This window comes from Cetorhinus maximus, chromosome 2, assembly GCF_964194155.1.
Source record: "Cetorhinus maximus chromosome 2, sCetMax3.hap1.1, whole genome shotgun sequence".
In the NCBI taxonomy this organism is placed as follows: domain Eukaryota; kingdom Metazoa; phylum Chordata; class Chondrichthyes; order Lamniformes; family Cetorhinidae; genus Cetorhinus; species Cetorhinus maximus.
The window spans coordinates 212298157-212315274 of record NC_135880.1 but is presented as its reverse complement, the minus strand read 5'-3'; the positions used below and the strand labels follow the sequence as shown (position 1 = coordinate 212315274).

At 38.6% G+C, this 17118-nt stretch overlaps 1 protein-coding gene across 1 annotated transcript in view; it reads left to right on the top strand.

Moving 5' to 3' along the window:
• snx19b (sorting nexin 19b) overlaps nucleotides 1–17118 on the top strand; it is a 182687-nt gene that overhangs the window by 147059 nt on the left and 18510 nt on the right. Inside the window, exon 10 of the mRNA XM_078532183.1 lies at nucleotides 10976–11063. Within this exon, the coding sequence (XP_078388309.1) occupies nucleotides 10976–11063 (88 nt within the window). The remainder of the gene's footprint in view (nucleotides 1–10975; nucleotides 11064–17118) is intronic.

Below are 17118 nucleotides of genomic sequence, written 5' to 3'. Positions count from 1 at the left end.
TTGAGCAGATGGTGGTGAGCCATTGACTGGAACTGCTGCTGTCCATGTGATGTAGGTACACTTACAGTGCTGTTTGGGATGGGGTTTCAGGATTTGGACCCAGTGACAGTGAAGGAACGGCAATATATTTCCAAGTCAGGACTGTGTGGGGCTTGGAGGGGAGCCTGCAGGTGGTGGTGTTCCCATATGTCTACTGCCCTTGTCCTTCTAAGTGGTAGAGATAGCAGCTTTGGAAGGTGGTGTCGAAGGGGCCTTGGTGAGTTTCTGCAGTGCATCACTATAGCTCCTTGTTTAAATCAAATTATGATAAAGTGTATGGCTAAGAACATAAGAAATAGGAGCAGGAGTAGGCCATTTGGCTCCTCGACTCTGTTCCGCCATTCAATAAGCTCATGGCTGACCTGATTGTGGCCTTAACTCAACTTTCCTGGCTACACCCCTCCCATAACCCTGTACTTCCTTGGAGGTCAAAAACTATCTAATTCAGCCTTGAATATATTCAATACTCAGTCGCCACTGATCCCTGGAGTAGAGCATTCCAAAGATTAATGACCCTCTTTGAGAAGCAATTGCTTCTAATCTCCATTTTAAATCTCCATAACTGTAATATATTTTTGTTTGCACTTTTAAGTTTGGTAGATTTGAATATTTATTAAGTGGATTATTGATAACCGCATGAACATAACTGGCTTGGGGTATTACTGATGCAGTTGCGAGTGTGGTGGTGGGTGGAAGAATTAGCTATGGTAAGGATACAGTCTATTAACCCAGCGTGATTCAAAAATTATCTCCTACACAACGCTGTAATCCAGTGAAGCTTCTAATATGGTGTAACCTCTTTGAGGAAATATTTATAAAAGGATAGAGAAAGTATAATCTTTAACACTTTGAGGGGTTTGTTTTATTACAAAAGAGAACTTAACAGTGAACCCTATATTTAAGGATATGAACTAAAGGTGCTGCATGATACTTGGATATCATTGATAATGGAGGATTGTCACCATTTTTTTTCACTCGTACTGAAGACTGGTTTAGCTAACAAAAGCTGCAGCAGTTGTTAATTGCAGGGAACATTAGCGTGCTGTATTGAATAGGATAAGTAAGTTAACTATCCTGTTGGAGGTAATGTATAGCAATTGCATTATGATCTTTAAAATATTAACTGGCTGTTACTAAATTCTGTTACTTGTTGAAGTATTGTTCAAATCCTGGCTTGCTTGTCTGTTCATCACACGCTTCATTCTTCAAAACAACATCCAAGATACACTTTTATGGTCAAATTCATATCTCTTCTCTGGTTTCCAAACTCTCCCCATTATGTAAACCATTTGTACTTTTGCATTGGGAATATGCTTTGCCTCATTTAACTGTACAGAGACTTTTGCAATTAGACAAAACATTAGTTGAGTCCTAAGCACTGCTTATTGTTTGTTTTGGATGGTTTATTTCTCTTAATCTGATGAATTAAATCATTTATTACAGACAAAAACCACGTGCTTTTTTGAAACAATTTTTTAAGTTATCTGTTTACTTTTCAAACTTAATTGATTGCCCTTGTGAATATTGGTCCTTACAGAATGCTCATGAGCAAATAATCATGCTCACTGTTTGCTTTCCAATAATGTCATATTATCGGATGTTAACTTTTTTTTTGGCTCATAAACGGTGTAGTTTTGTTAGAAAAAGCAAAAGAAGGAAAGTGCATACTTTTTTATAGTCCCTTTCAGGTGCCAGCTGACTCAATGGCAGAACTCAGGCCTCTGAACCATTAGTCCAGATTCCACTCCAGAGACTTGAGTCATATCTGCTCTCAATTCCACGAAATCTTGAATGTCCAGCAGTTTCGAAGAAGAGCAGGGGAATTCTCTCCAGAGTGCTGGCCAAGTTTTATCTTTCAGCCAAATCAGCAAAACAGATTAACAAGTCATTATCACATTGCTGCTTGTGGGACCTTGCTGTGTGTAAATTGCCTATTGCATTTACTCCATTGCAATAGTGATTACACTTCAAGTACTTCATTGACTGTAAAGTTCTGTGAAACATCCTGAGATTATGAAATGCGCTCTCTTTCTCATTCTCATTCTCTTGCTCTCTCTCGATAATATATACTTATTTTTTTATAAAAAAAAATATGTAGTGTTTCTTTTTCTATCTTTCTCTCATTCTCTCGCAGCCCCTCATCCACAGGATGCCCCAAAGTGCATCATACACAAGGTCCCACATGTAGTAATTATCATCAGTGACCAGATAACTTGTTTTGGTCGTAAACTGATGAAAGGTCATTGACCTGAAACTGTTTCTCTCTCCAAAGAGGCTGCCACACCAGCTGAATATTTCCAGAATCTTTTTGTTTTACTACAGATTTCCAGCATTCACCACCGTATATTGCTTTTCTAACTGTCTTATAGTCTTTACGATGATTTAATAGAACAAGTAGTAAACTTTCACTTCAGGTACCTACAAAATCCATTGATGGTAGCTTATTTTCCTTTATGTGATGCTAGGCCAAACCAAATATTTTTATGAAGCTCCTGTTACCTTGTGTGTTTGCCAAAATGTTCACTTTGCTGTAATAACAAAATGTATTTTCTGAACTGACGTCTGCTTTTATTTCTTTGACCATTTGGCTATTAATTTGCTATGGTCGGCACTACATCAGATCTGCATCTGATTAATGACATTTTTTGGTATTTGCCATTTTAAAAAACATTACTCTTATTATAGATTCTTTCTTGGATTTTTTTTTATTCCCCATCTGCAAAAATATTTGAAGAACATACTTGAGTGCTGTTGTGTGATGTGTTGGAGTAGGGAAACAAAGTATTGTAAAATAGCATCTGTACGCTTGTAAACAATCATGCTAGAAAATACAGAAGGAATTTACAAGTCTTTGAAATAGTAAAATCGTTTCGCAGAACCTTCACAGCTCATAATTCGTGAAATTTTATGATTTGGTCTCAGAATCAACAGCACTGTTAACACAAGCCTGTCAAGTCTCTCACATTTTGAGTCCAATTTTGACCTATTTTTTCCCTTAGAAAGGGACATAGTTCACTATATTTCAGTGGGTTTGTAATCTGCTACATTCCTTTTGGTTACCGAAACCTAATTTCTGGTCTTTCCCTAATGTTAGCAGTTCTAGCTGGTGGTTTGATACACTACTGTGTACAAACAGCATCTGATTTGCTAACTCAAGAGCATGCCACAATTCCATTCATTTCTTTTTTTACTTCCTGCATAATTTACTGTCATGTTGTGTTGGTGATGTCTTACTCTGCAGCAAAGTAATGCAGCATCATTCCAGTGGTCTTTACTGTCAAAGGTTTAATCAATTGGGACTAGGGACCGATTCCTAACTGTAAAGTTTAATCCTCTTGCCAAAAAATCTGATTTGGTGCCATGTCTTTGCTAAGTAACTGAAGATGCAAGTTTTAAATAGCACAAGAATTGTGATTTTTACAGGATGAAATTTCTAACATTAAAATCCATTTCTTTCACTATGGTGTTATGGCCAGATGAACAGTGGTAGAGTGGCTTCCCTCTCTTTCCACCTATGGGTTGACCACTATGGGGCTTTTTTAAAAGAGAATTTGCTTACCAATTCAATGAGTGTTTAACTTTTTAAGTGCTGTGACTGTAAAAGATAGACATAGACAAGTTTCCTTGTAAGTTTTAAAAGTAAAGGAAATAGTATTTATTTTACTTAACATGCAATATGTAAATATAATAAAAACGCTACAACTTACATTCATACATGTATTCAGCAGATTCTCACACATACACACACATAAGGTACAAAGAGGAATGGGAGGTAAGTTGTTGAAGTGCCCCAGAAGAAGGTCAATCATATACGGATCCTGTAGATTGACTTGGACGGGTTCAGGCTGCATTCAGTGATCTTTCTGGATTCCATGTCAAGATGATTTAAAATGTTGACAGATGATCTCTGTCTTTTCCTCCAGCATCAGCAGCTTTATCTTGAATAAGCCGCCTGTGGTGGATGACAGGTCAGAGCACAGGCAGGGCACATGCTTGCAGGATGGCTGGAGAGAGAGAAAAAAAGGAGCCAAGAGAATTCTTCCTGTTATCACCCACTCGAGGCCTTTCTGGTCTGACTGAATGACCCTGGAAAAGCAGTTTCTTTAAACACATGGCCTCCATTCACAACCTGGCCAGTTACCAAAAATAGTCATAGCAAGGTGGAAACCCTCATTCCAGATCCATTGTTTAAAATCATTAGATTACATGGCCAGGGTCCATTGCCCAAAGTGATTGAGTCTAACGATCTGCACCCACCTGAATAACAGATTAGGCCTGGATGTCTGCGAATGGTTCACCTACACTTGTTAAACTGACTACCTCTGGTGGACTACGCCAGGCAGCCCGGCTCCTTTCAGTTAGCTTGGTAAAGTCAGGGTACAGTAATGTAAATGTTCGGCCATCTTCAGAACTGCTGCTTAGGTCATTTATCTTTTAAAACTTATCCTGGGGTTTCAGCCCTCTCAATCAATAAAGTCATTTTCAATATAAAACATGGTTTTATAACAATGGCATAATTTTTATTTAAAACCATGACATTGTACAGTGCATATATATGCAGTACCATTGCAATAAACAAAGTGTAGCAGAATGTTGGAACATGTCAGCTTAAGATTTGTTTTGATTTTTGAATAGGAAAACCAACAAAAAACCGACTCTGAGTCACAAGGTTATTGGTTTAAGCCCACTGCAGGATTGGAACATGTAAACTAGGCTGACACCTCAGTGTAGTAATGAGAGAGCTCTACTTTGTTGGAGCTGTAGCCTTTTGGGCAGGAAGTTAAGCTAACGCCTCATATGCTCCTTCAAGTTGATTGATTGGCACTGAAGAAGAGCAGGGAAATTAACCTGGTGCCCTGGCCAACCTTTTTCCCTGGAGCAACACCACCAAAATTAGATTAACCAATCACTTATGTCATTGCTCTTTCTGGAACATTGTTGCATATGTATCTACAATAATCACTGCACTTCAAAAGAAAATGTTGTGAAATCCATTGGGACATACAGAGAACTTGATAGGCACTATACAAATTCAATTTGTATTTTGTACTTTAAAAGAACATTTAAGGAGCAGTGATCATAGTATCATAAGGATTAGATTAATTATGAAAAAGGAGAAGAAACAATTTAGAGTAAAATATTTAATTGGAGTAGGGCCTATTTCAGTAGGTTGAGAATGAATTTGCCCTATGTAAATTGTATTCAAAGATTGTCAGGCAAAACTAGAACAGAGCAATAGGCTGCAGTTAGAAAGGAGATGACTTGGGTACAGTCAAGGTATATTCTCATGAGGAGGAAAGGAAGAGTAACCAAAGCCAGAGCTCCCTTTGTGACAAAAATGATAAAGAGTAAGATGAAACAGAAAAGGGATGCATGTGACAGGCATCAGGTTGATAATATAAGTGAGAACCAGGCTGAATATAGGAAATTCAAAGGGGAAGTGAAAAAGGAAATACAAGGCAAAGAGACAGTATGAGAAGAGACTGGTAGTTAACATGAAAGAGAATCCAAAAGGTGTCTGTCACCATATAAATAGTAAAAGGGCAGTAAGAGAAATGGTAGTGTTAATTAGGGACCAAAAAAGAAATCTACATATGGAGGCAGGGGACATGGCTGAGGTACTAAATGAGTAATTTGCACTGGCTTTTACAAAGGAAGAAGATGCTGCCAAAAATCCTAGTGGAAGGAGGAGGGTAACTGAGATACTGTATGGGCTAAATATTGATAGAGGATGTATTAGAAAGACTGACTATACTTCAAGTTGATAAGTTACCAGGACAGAATAGGATGCAGTCAAGGATACTGAGGGAAGTAAGGGTGAAAATTGTGGAGGCATTGGTCATAATCTTCCAATACCCCATAGATATCAGGGAGAATTGAAAATGTTACACATTTGTTCAAAAAAGGTGTAAGCATAAACCCAGCAACTAAAGATGAGTCAGTTCAACTAACTGCTTTTAGAAATGCTAATCGGGGACAAAATTAATAGTCACTTGGACAGGTATGAATTTCTTAGGGGCAAATCATGTTTAACTAATTTTGATTAAGTTTTTTGATGAGGTAACAGAGAGGGTAATATGGCTTAATATGGTCCAATATGGATTCTTAAAGGTGTTTGATAAAGTGCCGCATAATAGACTTGCCAGCAAAGTTGAAGCCTGGAATAAAAGGCACAGTGGCAGCATGGATACGAAGTTGGCTGAGTGACAGGAAGTAGAGAGTAGCGATGGACGGTTGTTTTTCGAACTGGAGGAAGGTGTTTCCTAGGGTTGATTAGGACCACTGCTTTTCTTACTATTTATTAACGACTTAGACTTGAATGTACAGGGCACAATTTTAAAATTTGCAGTTGACAGAAAACTTGAAGAATTATGGGGAAGAGAATGATAGACTTCAAGGGGACATAGGCTGATGGAATGGACGGACACATAAAATTTAATGCAGAGAAGAATTTGGTAGGAAGAACAAGGAAAGTAAATATAACTAAAGGGCGCAGGAACAGAGGTCTGGGAGTACATGTGTACAAATTGTCGAAGGTGGCAGGGCAGGTTGAGAAAGTGGTTAAAAAGGGGATCCTGGGCTTTATAAATCGAGGCATAGAGTGCAAAAGCAAAGAAATTGGGATGAACTTTTATAAAACATTGATTCAGCCTCAACTAGAGTGTTGTGTCTAATTCTGGACTCTACACTTTAGGAAGAATGTTGAAAACTTTAGAGAGACTACAGAAAAGATTCCAAGGATGAGGGACTTCAGTTACGAGAATAAATTGGAGAATTGAAGGGGCTGTTCTCCTTAGCCAAGAGAAGGTTGAGAGGAAATCCAATAGAAGTGTTCAAAATCATGAGGGGTCTAGACAGAGTAGATAGAGGAAAAACTATTCCCATTAGTCAACAAATGGAGGACACAGATTTAAGGAGAATGGCAAAAGAACCAAAAGTGACACAAGGAAAAACTTTTTTATGCAGTAAATGGCTAGGATCTAGAATGCACTGCCTGAGAATGTGGTGGAAGCAGAATCAATCACCTGAAGTGAAAAGAATTTGCAGGGTTACAGGGAAAGGGCAGGGAAATGGAACTAGCTAAATTGCTCCTGCAGAAAACTGGTGTGGACTTGATGGGCCGCATAGTCTGCTTCAGTACGTAATCATTTTGTGATTTGTTCGATGAGAAGATGAAATAGATGAAGCAATATATAAAGATATATAATGTAAGAAAGAAACTGCAGCAATGGCACATTGTGAACATGATGCATTTGATGCAGTAGGTTCCCAATGCTCTTTTTTTTTAATAAAGTCAGCGATGAGGTAATTTTCAGCCGGATTTCATGCAATCATCTGCATGCAAAAAAAGCAGTTTTGAAATTACTCATCAAAGAACAAGGGGAGTATCAATCAGAAGCATTCCTTTATTTAGAATTCTATCCCCTCTTTATGTGCTGCAACTGTCATGGTTTGAGACACCTTAAATTATGGTGTGGAACATTTATTCAAATCTCAGTAACTGTAATTTTCACTGTAATTTGTCAAATGAAACACTGCCAATTCTAGTCCCTGAATATGATGCATTTGATGCAGTCAGTTTACAATAGGTGCATTTTAAGACAATGCCCAGTTGTGTTATTATGTATCGATTGCTGTCATTTCTGAATAATACTGTGATTTTGCAAAAATGATTCGAGTATTAAATACCTAGAGATACTGCTCTGGCAGTACAAGGGTTTGACTAAGAACTTTGGGTTTTTCCCCCCTTTTGACGAACTGTTGTTTTACGACTGGCATTGTTTTTGAAAGTTCTTCCTAATTTGCTCTTTTACTGAACTGAGTAATTAACATATTCAGGGACTAGAATTGGCAGTGTTTCATTTCACAAATTACAGTGAAAATTACAGTTATTGAGATTTGAATAAATGTTCCACACCATAATTTAAGGTGTTTCAAACCATGACAGCTGCAGCACATAAAGAGGGGATAGGATTCTAAATAAAGGAATGCTTCTGATTTGATACTCCCCTTGTTCTTTGATGAGTAATTTCAAAACTATTTTTTGCATGCAGATATTTGCATGAAATCCAGCTGAAAATTATATCATCACTGACTTTTTTAAAAAAAGGAGCATTAGGAACACTTGAGTATTGTGAAATTAAAATCCTGGTTACAGTATATATAGGATGTTTACTAAAGATTACAGCATTGAAACAACATTTGAAATTTTCAAACACTGAATTCATAATTTTTCGCTATTCTCTCCTGAGGCTCTTATCCAACATTATGGTCATTGATGGTTGATTTTTAATTTCAGTTCTTTTTAAAGGAGCAAAAATTGCTTTTTTCATTCCAGTGCCTGACCGGCCGACACTTGGCTCCCGACCTCATTTCAGCCTTGGTCCAAGCATGGACAAAAGAGCTGAATTCAAGAGGTGAGGTGGGAGTGACTGCTCTTGACATCAAGGCAGCACTTTACTGACTTTGACATCAGAGAATCCAAGCAAAATTGAAGTCAGTAGGAATCTGGGGTTGGCGGGGGATGGCATTGAGAACTTTCCACTGGTTGGAGCCATACCTGGCACAAAGGAAGATGTTTGTAATGGTTGGAGGCCAATCATCTCCGCTCCAGGGCATTGCTGTAAGAGTTCCTCATGATAATGTCCTAGGCCCAATCATCTTCAAGTGCTTCATCAGTGACCTTACCTGCATCATAAGACCAGAAGTGGATGTTCACTGACAGTTGCACAGTGTTCAGTTTTGTTCATGAAGCAGAACGTGCCCATATGCAACATGACCTGGACAACATTCAGGCTTGGGCTGATAAGTGGCAAGTAACATTTGTGCCACACGAGTGCCAGGCAATGACCACCTCCAATAAGAGACAATTTAACCATCTCCCCATGACATTCAATGGTATTACCATCACTGAATCCCCTGCCATCAACATTCTGGGAGTTACCATTGACCAGAAACTTAACTGGACCAGCCATATAAATACCTATATAAAAGCAAGTCAGGGGTTGGTAATTCTGTCGCAAGTAACTTACCTCCTGACTCCCCAAAGCCTGTCCACTATTCTACAAGGCATGAGTTAGGAGTGTGATAGCATACTCTCCTCTTGCCTGGAAGAGTTTGTCCAACAACGCTTGAGAAACTTGATACCATCCAGGACAAAATAGCCCACTTGATCAGCACCCCATCTACCACCTTGAACAGTCACTCCTTCCACCACTGATGCACAGTTGCAACAGTTTGTACCATATACAAGATGCGCTGCAGTCTCTTTCAACAGCATCTTCCAAGCCCAAGACCTCTACCACCTAGAAGGACGAGGGCAGCAGATGCATGGGAACACCAGCACCTGCAAATTCTCCTCCAAGTCACACACCATCCTGACTTAGAACTTTATCCTTCACTGTTGATGGGTCAAAATCCTGGAACTCCCTAACAGCACTGTGGGTGTATCTAAATCAGATAAACTGCAGAAAGAGACTCACCGTCACCTCACAGGCAGTTAGGGATGGTCAACAAATGATGGCCTTGCCGCCGATGCTCACATCCCATGAAAGAGTAAAGAAACCCGCTTACCTCTGCATGCAGGAAATGTTTTGCACCTGCTTTGTGCAGCTGTAGATGGTGTGGGTTGAAGCCATTTGTGTCCAGTGGCACAAGTATCACTTCACATTTTCAATTTGTAACCATTGCAGGGGTGCTGTTAGCAGCAAACAGGCAATGTAAATGAGCTTTCAACATGTGAAACCATTCTTATCTTTTAAGGATGACTTTGCTTCAAGTGGGCTTGAAAAAAAACCCAATTTCTTGGGAAATTAGTAACTATCGTATTGCATGCTTGTGTTTTTTTTTTAACCAAATGCTTGGAATCTCAGTGGAAGCACACTTGGGGTTAGGAATAAGTCTGATATGTTGGGCATTTGAATTGAAGTGTGAAGCTACAGTGATGCCATCTGTGAAACAACTTGTGTCCATTCAACCACCTCCTGTCATCCTTTCTTGGTGACTGCTTCCACCCAATTCTCCTGATCCAGTTGACTACATACATTTGTGGAGGACAAAAATTTTGTTTGTAATGCTGAAAGCAGGGGCCCATGGACATTGTACGAGAGCCTGATCAGGCTCGGCTTTAATGGTCTCACAGTTGACTTTCTTACTGTCCAATGTCATTTGAGGAGAATAACCACTTTGGTGACAAAATGGAGAGTCATTCATTCCTGAGGCACTTTACTCATTGTGCGTCACTACCTTCAGAATAGGAAGATAAGCACAATTGCAGAGAAAAGCAAATGTTTTTGAGTAAAAACTCAGCAAGTTTAGTATTGTTTATTCAGCTTTTTGAAGTAGTGAGCCCATTATGATAATTCCATTTGCTTCATAATTGTTGTATAAGAGTACCAAAGTTTTTCTCTGCTCCTAGCTAGAAAGATAGTTTAATCACAGATGCACATGCAGAGCTTTGATAGTGAGGATTGGGAAGGATTTGGGTGGCAGAAATGCCCTTCTACTTCGCTCAGTCATGAATTATCGAAGCTCAGTCATGAATGATTGACGATGGACATAAATTCAATCCAAGGCTAGGTTACTCACTTAGTACAGGTGAAAATGTATCAGTAAATGCTGAATGTTCTCCAGATTATAGATTGCAGTGTTTTCAAAATTTTATCGAAAACGTCGGCTTTTGAAAATTTTTTTGTTTGTACTGAAATTTCTTAGCACAGGAAGAAAAGTTTTATAAGTTTTAAATTCAGAAAGTTTGTGTATGAAAGCCTCAGATCATGAGGCCCAGAACTGTGAATAGTCTTTGCCAATCATGTATTTTCTTTCACTGAAAGATCACAAACATTTTAATAGATGTTTTCTTTGGAGCAGAAGTAGCCTGATTAAGGCCCAGTTACACGTCTTTTGATTACAAGCCTTTCCTGTTATGTTTTGACAGCTCTGGTTCCTGAAGTTCTTGGTGAGGAGGGTTATAAGAAAAGTTGGCAGGTGGTGCTGGAGTCTCTGCAAGATCCTATGATAAACAGGTTGGTTTAATATAAAATTCTGGCTTTGCAGTGTTCACTTTTCCATGCAGCTGTGCGTAGGCACACATCATCCTGATCTGAAACTATATCGCTGTTCCTTCACTGTCACCAGGTCAAAAACCTGGAACTCTGTAACAGTACTTTGGGTGTATCTAGATCAAATGGACTGCAGCGGTTCAAGAAGGCATCACCTTCTCGAGGGCAGTTAGGGATGGTAAATAAATGCTGGCCTTGCCAGCGATGCTCACATCCCATGAAAAAATTTTAAGAGAATCCACTTGGAATTAAATGTTCACTTGGAATTGAAATGATTTGTAATATCACAGTCAATCCTCATAACCTTAGAAGAAAAACTGGTCTAAATAAATTCTTTTTGAATGAATTTACAATTTTATTAAACAAGGAAAAAGGTATTCAACAACTTAATTCCATCTATGTCCATTATTTAACAGGAATAATTAAGAATTACTCTTGCGCAACCGCTAGTACTGTTTTGTGTGCATTTTGTTTAACCTGTTGAAGTGCTCTTACAAAGTGTATCCTCCATGGCTAGAAATTATGAGGTGGAAGGCTGCTGAGCTTTCACCGGGGCCATTTCAGATGGCCGTACGAAGCGACCACAAGCAAACCAGGACCTTGAGACAAAAACAAAAATTGCTGGAAAAAATCAGCAGGTCTGACAGCATCTGTGGAGAGAAAGACAGTGTTAACGTTTCGAGTCCGTATGACTCTCCTATCTTTCTCTCCACAGATGCTGTCAGACCTGCTGAGTTTTTCCAGCATTTTTTGTTTCAGATTTCCAGCATCCGCAGTATTTTGCCTTTATCACAGGATCTTGAGAGCCTGGCTCCAGACTGCAATGTTGCAGCATGGGTCAGACAGGCTGGTCGAATTTTCATTGCTTTCTTTTTGTTAAAGGGACTGCACTTACATAGCACCTTTCAGTTGGCAAGACTTCCCAAAGTACTTTATGGCCAAAGGACTTTTGTGCAAAGGATAGAACATATCTGCAAATTTGCACATGGTTAGAATTCACAAATAGCAAATGAGATAACTGTTGAGTAAATCTGTTTCAATGTTGTTGGCAAAGAATTGATTGAGTATTGATGGGGACATCAGGAAAATCTCTTAGAATTCTTTATAGCCATCTGAACCATTAGGCAGTGCGTCAGCTTGACTTCTCATCCAAAAAGCATGGTTTAAAGGACAGCACCACAGTATTGTGAGAAGTGTGAAAAATAGCTCTGTTTGTATATTTAGGCATCAGTATTTGAGACAAAGTTCAACAAATTGCTGTCATATTCAACAAAGTGTGTCGTACTAACCAATTTTGCAAAAAAAATATTAATTTATTGAAGGATTAAAAAATAAGAGTTGGATGTATTTTTGTATTTTACCAGCCAAAACTCAATAAAAATAAACTGCAGTGTTATAAAGATCTTTAAGTTGCTGAAACTTGTAGTTTTTAAGAACATCCATTCTTCATTACTGTTAAAAAGTGTTTCAAGAAATTTTAGAGCACTAAGACCATCGGGGAAAGAAAGGAAAAGGATAATGTCCAGGCAGGAAGTTTGCTTTTCCAGCGGTGAAAATAATTCTTTGAGTCCAGAGGTCCTAGAGGATATTTGATACAGTACCTAACAGCAGAGAGGAACTGCCATCGGATAAGGTTACTCTATAGAGAACACTTAGATGATGTACTTCATCACTTGCCACAAGCCACCCACATTTAAGTAGAAGTCAAAATACAAAGTTACGCTTTTGCCATTTTTGTTTTACTGTAACCGATCCAACACTAATAAGCGCTCAGCCCCTACGATTCACATTCCTTCATCTGCTACCCATTTTCAGGTTTACAATTAACTCAAAAACAAATGAAGCTGGGGAGCAAAATTTTGCTGTTAGGGACAATGCTAATTTGCAAGTTAGCTTTCCACGTAACACAGTCGGTCCTAGCTTTATGAAATTTATATTGTATCATAATGCTTTTGAGATTAACAAGTTTTAAAGATGTTGATTAATATGCAAGTAAGTAAGTGGAACACTTCGGTGACATGCATTTTTTTTTTTGTATTTTCATTTATAGAGCTCCTCCATGTCAGGTAGCCAGTACATACAAACACTACGCTTGCACAAGACTAATTTTAAATGGTAGGAATGATTCAGTAAAACCTGTGCAGAATTTATAGTTGGGTCAGTTTAATAAAGCAAGAAATAATGGGCCCGATTTTAATCTCTCTCCTGCTCTGATTTCCAGTGAGATTGAAGTGGCAACACAAAAATTGACTTATTGCTATCTGAAACCCACCCACTGTGATTTTTGAACCAGCCGCAATTTATGCTAGAAACAGGCAAAAGCTTCATTAAGACAAATTGGGATCTTAAGAGATAGAATCCCTGCCCAATAATGATGAAAATGGAGCCCAGTGCCTTTCCTAAGATATTAAAAAACAGAAGTCCTGTGGAATCCCAGTCTTGGCTGTAATTAGGATCCAGTCAGCTTCAAGTTGTATGAAATTTACTCTTTATATAAGTTGAACCAAATATTTGGTTAACAACATTGTCTGCTTTGTCACTCCTTGTGACACCACAGTAAGCTTCATTTCATTTTTTTACAGTATTATTGGTCAAGGGGGGAACAATCAGCAATATGGGAGTCGTCTCACGGAACTGGGAAATAAGAGTGAAAGCCTTGCTTTCTAGCTTAATCTTCGAAAGCTCTGTGCAGAATATATTTTTCAAATAACTTGTAACTTAATTAGATTTTTTTTTTAAAAGGTCTCATACGTGTCAAAGTTCCTGAAGCTGCTTGTAAATTTTTATTGGAAAAAAATGATATATCTTTGTACATTTTATATTTTTGGAAAATGCGGTCAGAACATAAATGTTCAGTATGCTAAACACGTTTTCTAGCTTCAGTCATCTGCTAGGTTGCAATTAAACAACACCATCATAACCATAAATGAGATTATGTTGTCTTAGATAGTGCTCTTCTTGGATAGGCTCTCGAAGCAGGAATCATACTTTTTAGGACCCTTTCAGATGAAATCAATAGGGAAATGGACCTAATCCATGCTATTCTTCCAACTCAGGTTGTAGTAGTCCAAATGTTGACCATGTTTCGGTTCCCGCTATTCCCCCTTTAAGTGCACCCGAACTATATTGACTTTTGTTTTCTTTATAATTTGCTGGGCCCCTTATTAAATATGTCCAGTTAAGACTTACACTTAAGACTTTACAGAGAGCAGGGTAGGGATCTCCTAAATCCATGGTAGCATTTTAGTATAAGTTCATGTTTACTTGGTATACAAAAGGTATGCAATCATCTGACTCAGAGGCTAAAACAGCACTAAGTAGCTAGGGATCTTAACGTTAAGAATTTGGCTATTTCTTCCTCTACCCTACATATTTTTCAGTCCCAATCTTCTCCATAGCAAGCCATTCTAACCGAAGTAAAGCTTCAGTAGGTGAAGCTGTAACCTTTGGCATTGACAGGATAGGAATCAGTTTTTGTGAATTGCATGATCCGAATAGGAATGCGGAATGGTGTCAAGCATACTGACTCAAAAGCCAAAGCTCACTTCCAGTGATTTTAGTAATTATTTCAGCTTTTCTTTCACGCATCATGATCATAAAACAGTGTGACCGTTCCCTGTTTTTCCCAAGCTTAAATATGAGTTTCAGATTGTTAGTGAGAAATACTCATGTAGTAATATGGCTAAATGCATTTTTTGTTGAAAACTAGATTTCAAAATTAAAGTGGATACTGCTACAATATTCAGGGCAATAATTTCATTGTACGAAGTTACCTGATACCCCTCTACCTCATTGTATTTCTCCATTTTCCTTCCATACAGAAAGAAAGGGGAACAATATAAATTGTCTGTAATAATTTTACTATTGGAAGCGAGCAGTTATTTAGTTTAGTGAGAGTGATGAAAGCCTGTTCAGATTTATTGCCTGTTGAAGTTTTTTTTTTGCTTTATTTAAAAAAATAATTAATTAATTTTTACTCATTCATGGGATGTGGGTTTCGCTGGCTGGGTCAGCATTTGTTGCCCATCCCTAATTGCCCTTGAGAAGGTGGTGGTGAGCTGCTTCTTGAACCGCTGCAGTCCAGTGGTGTAGGTATACCTATTAGGGAGTGAGTTCCAGGATTTTGACCTAGCAACAGTGATGGTAAAAAAAAACTAAGCAAAAAAGAAGTTCAACAGGTAATAATGTCTCACAAAGAATACTATAGGCTAGAAGACTCCAGCCCTCATTGACCTATTTTCAATGCATCTATCAAAATAATAAATAATCATTAATACATACATAATCAACATTATTACTGCTTCTACCTCTTCTACTTAGCTATCAAAGTATGTCCACTCCTGTACTTTATAGAATACAGCCACTGAAAATCATGTCTATGTGCTGTTTATGCCATTTCTTTCAGTGTTTCTCACTGGGACTTGTTGGAGGGCTGGATTTTACCGTCGGCAAGCAGGGGCGGGGCCCGCTCGCCGACATGTAAAACGACGTGCGGTGAAGTCGGGCGGAACTCCTGACGTCACCGCTCCCCATTTAAATTTTCAGGAAGACGGGGACATAGCAAAATCAGCTGCGTGCCCGCTGACCTGTCAATGGCCAATTGAGGCCATTGACAGAGCAATTAAAGTAATTAGTGGACCTGCCCATCCACCCTTAAGGTTGGCGGGCAGGCCAGGAGCCCCGGCGGGATGAGGTTTCATGTAGGGTTTTAAAAATTTTAATAAAGTTTTTTTGGAAATTATGAAAATGTCCTAACTCGTGTGACATTGTCACATCAGGAGACATGTTAGGGAAATTTTATTTTTCCATTTTGAGCTTTTTCATATTTAGAGCCGATCTCCCTGAGGCTAAGTGCAGCCTCAGGGAGATGAGTGCACTCTTTTGTGCATATGCGCGAAAGAGCGCACTCTCGATTTTAGGAATCCCCCCCCCTGCCCGCACAGGGAGCGCATAGCGCTTCCCTGCGGACCTCACGCTGGGCGGGCCTTAATTGGCCCACTCACATAAAATGGCACCGTGCCTCAACTTGCCCCCCCACCCCTTCAAAAGGGGGGAAAATTCAGCCCGGAGTTTCTGAAAGCTATAATGCTGGCTACTGCTGGCTGACTGAAAATATATTCATTTTGAATATTCTCCAGTTATATAATTCAAATTATATCACAGAATAAATAATACATGAACTTCTATTGAATATATAGGAATGTTAGAACTTTAGATCAACTTCAAATACATCCCAACTAGGATTTCTTAGAATGTAGACAACAAAAGCTGTAAACAATGAAACCTCATTTAAACAGAATATTTGACACAGCCCCATTGAATACAATTTAAAACTCTTGAATTTAGCGCAAGCAAGTTTATGATTTAAGTTGCTGAAGTCCATCATCTTCACTTAAACCATAAATTGTATCGTAAGCTCATTACTTAAAGTAAACAGTAAATATTCAGTATTAAACCTTTTTACAGTGCATTTTGGTGCTTAAGGTGCAAAGGGCATTTATTGTGTGCTGAGGCTTTACGATAATTCTTGGGTTCCTATGGAAATCGCCTTCTCAGGTGAATGAAGTTTGCTGCTCTACATCTTAAATATTTCCCAGTTTTTTTTTGTTACCTTACATGCCCAATGCCTTTCATTAGAGAAGAATGTATTTCTACATCTGTGGATGTAGATCAATTTCTACATCTGTGCCCATGAAGCTTTTAAACCAGGTACCAGAATATGGGCAAGATGTGGATGGCTCCATTGATCCCCCTTCCGCAACTCCCCTCCCTCCCAAATAGCCTGGCAGAGATTGAAAGCAAAGCCAAATTATATATTTCCATAGCATAAGATGTCTTGAGCCTAAATATAGTGACAAGACAACCTGGTATTTACATCTACTAGAATTAGAGAAATCTATCTATACAGTTTATCTTTGCTCAAACTGGTGTTAACATACTGACATGTTTTTAGTTTATTTACTTTTCAATTTTTTTCACCTTGCTTCTCCATATTATTAACATGGCATCCTGAGTGAAT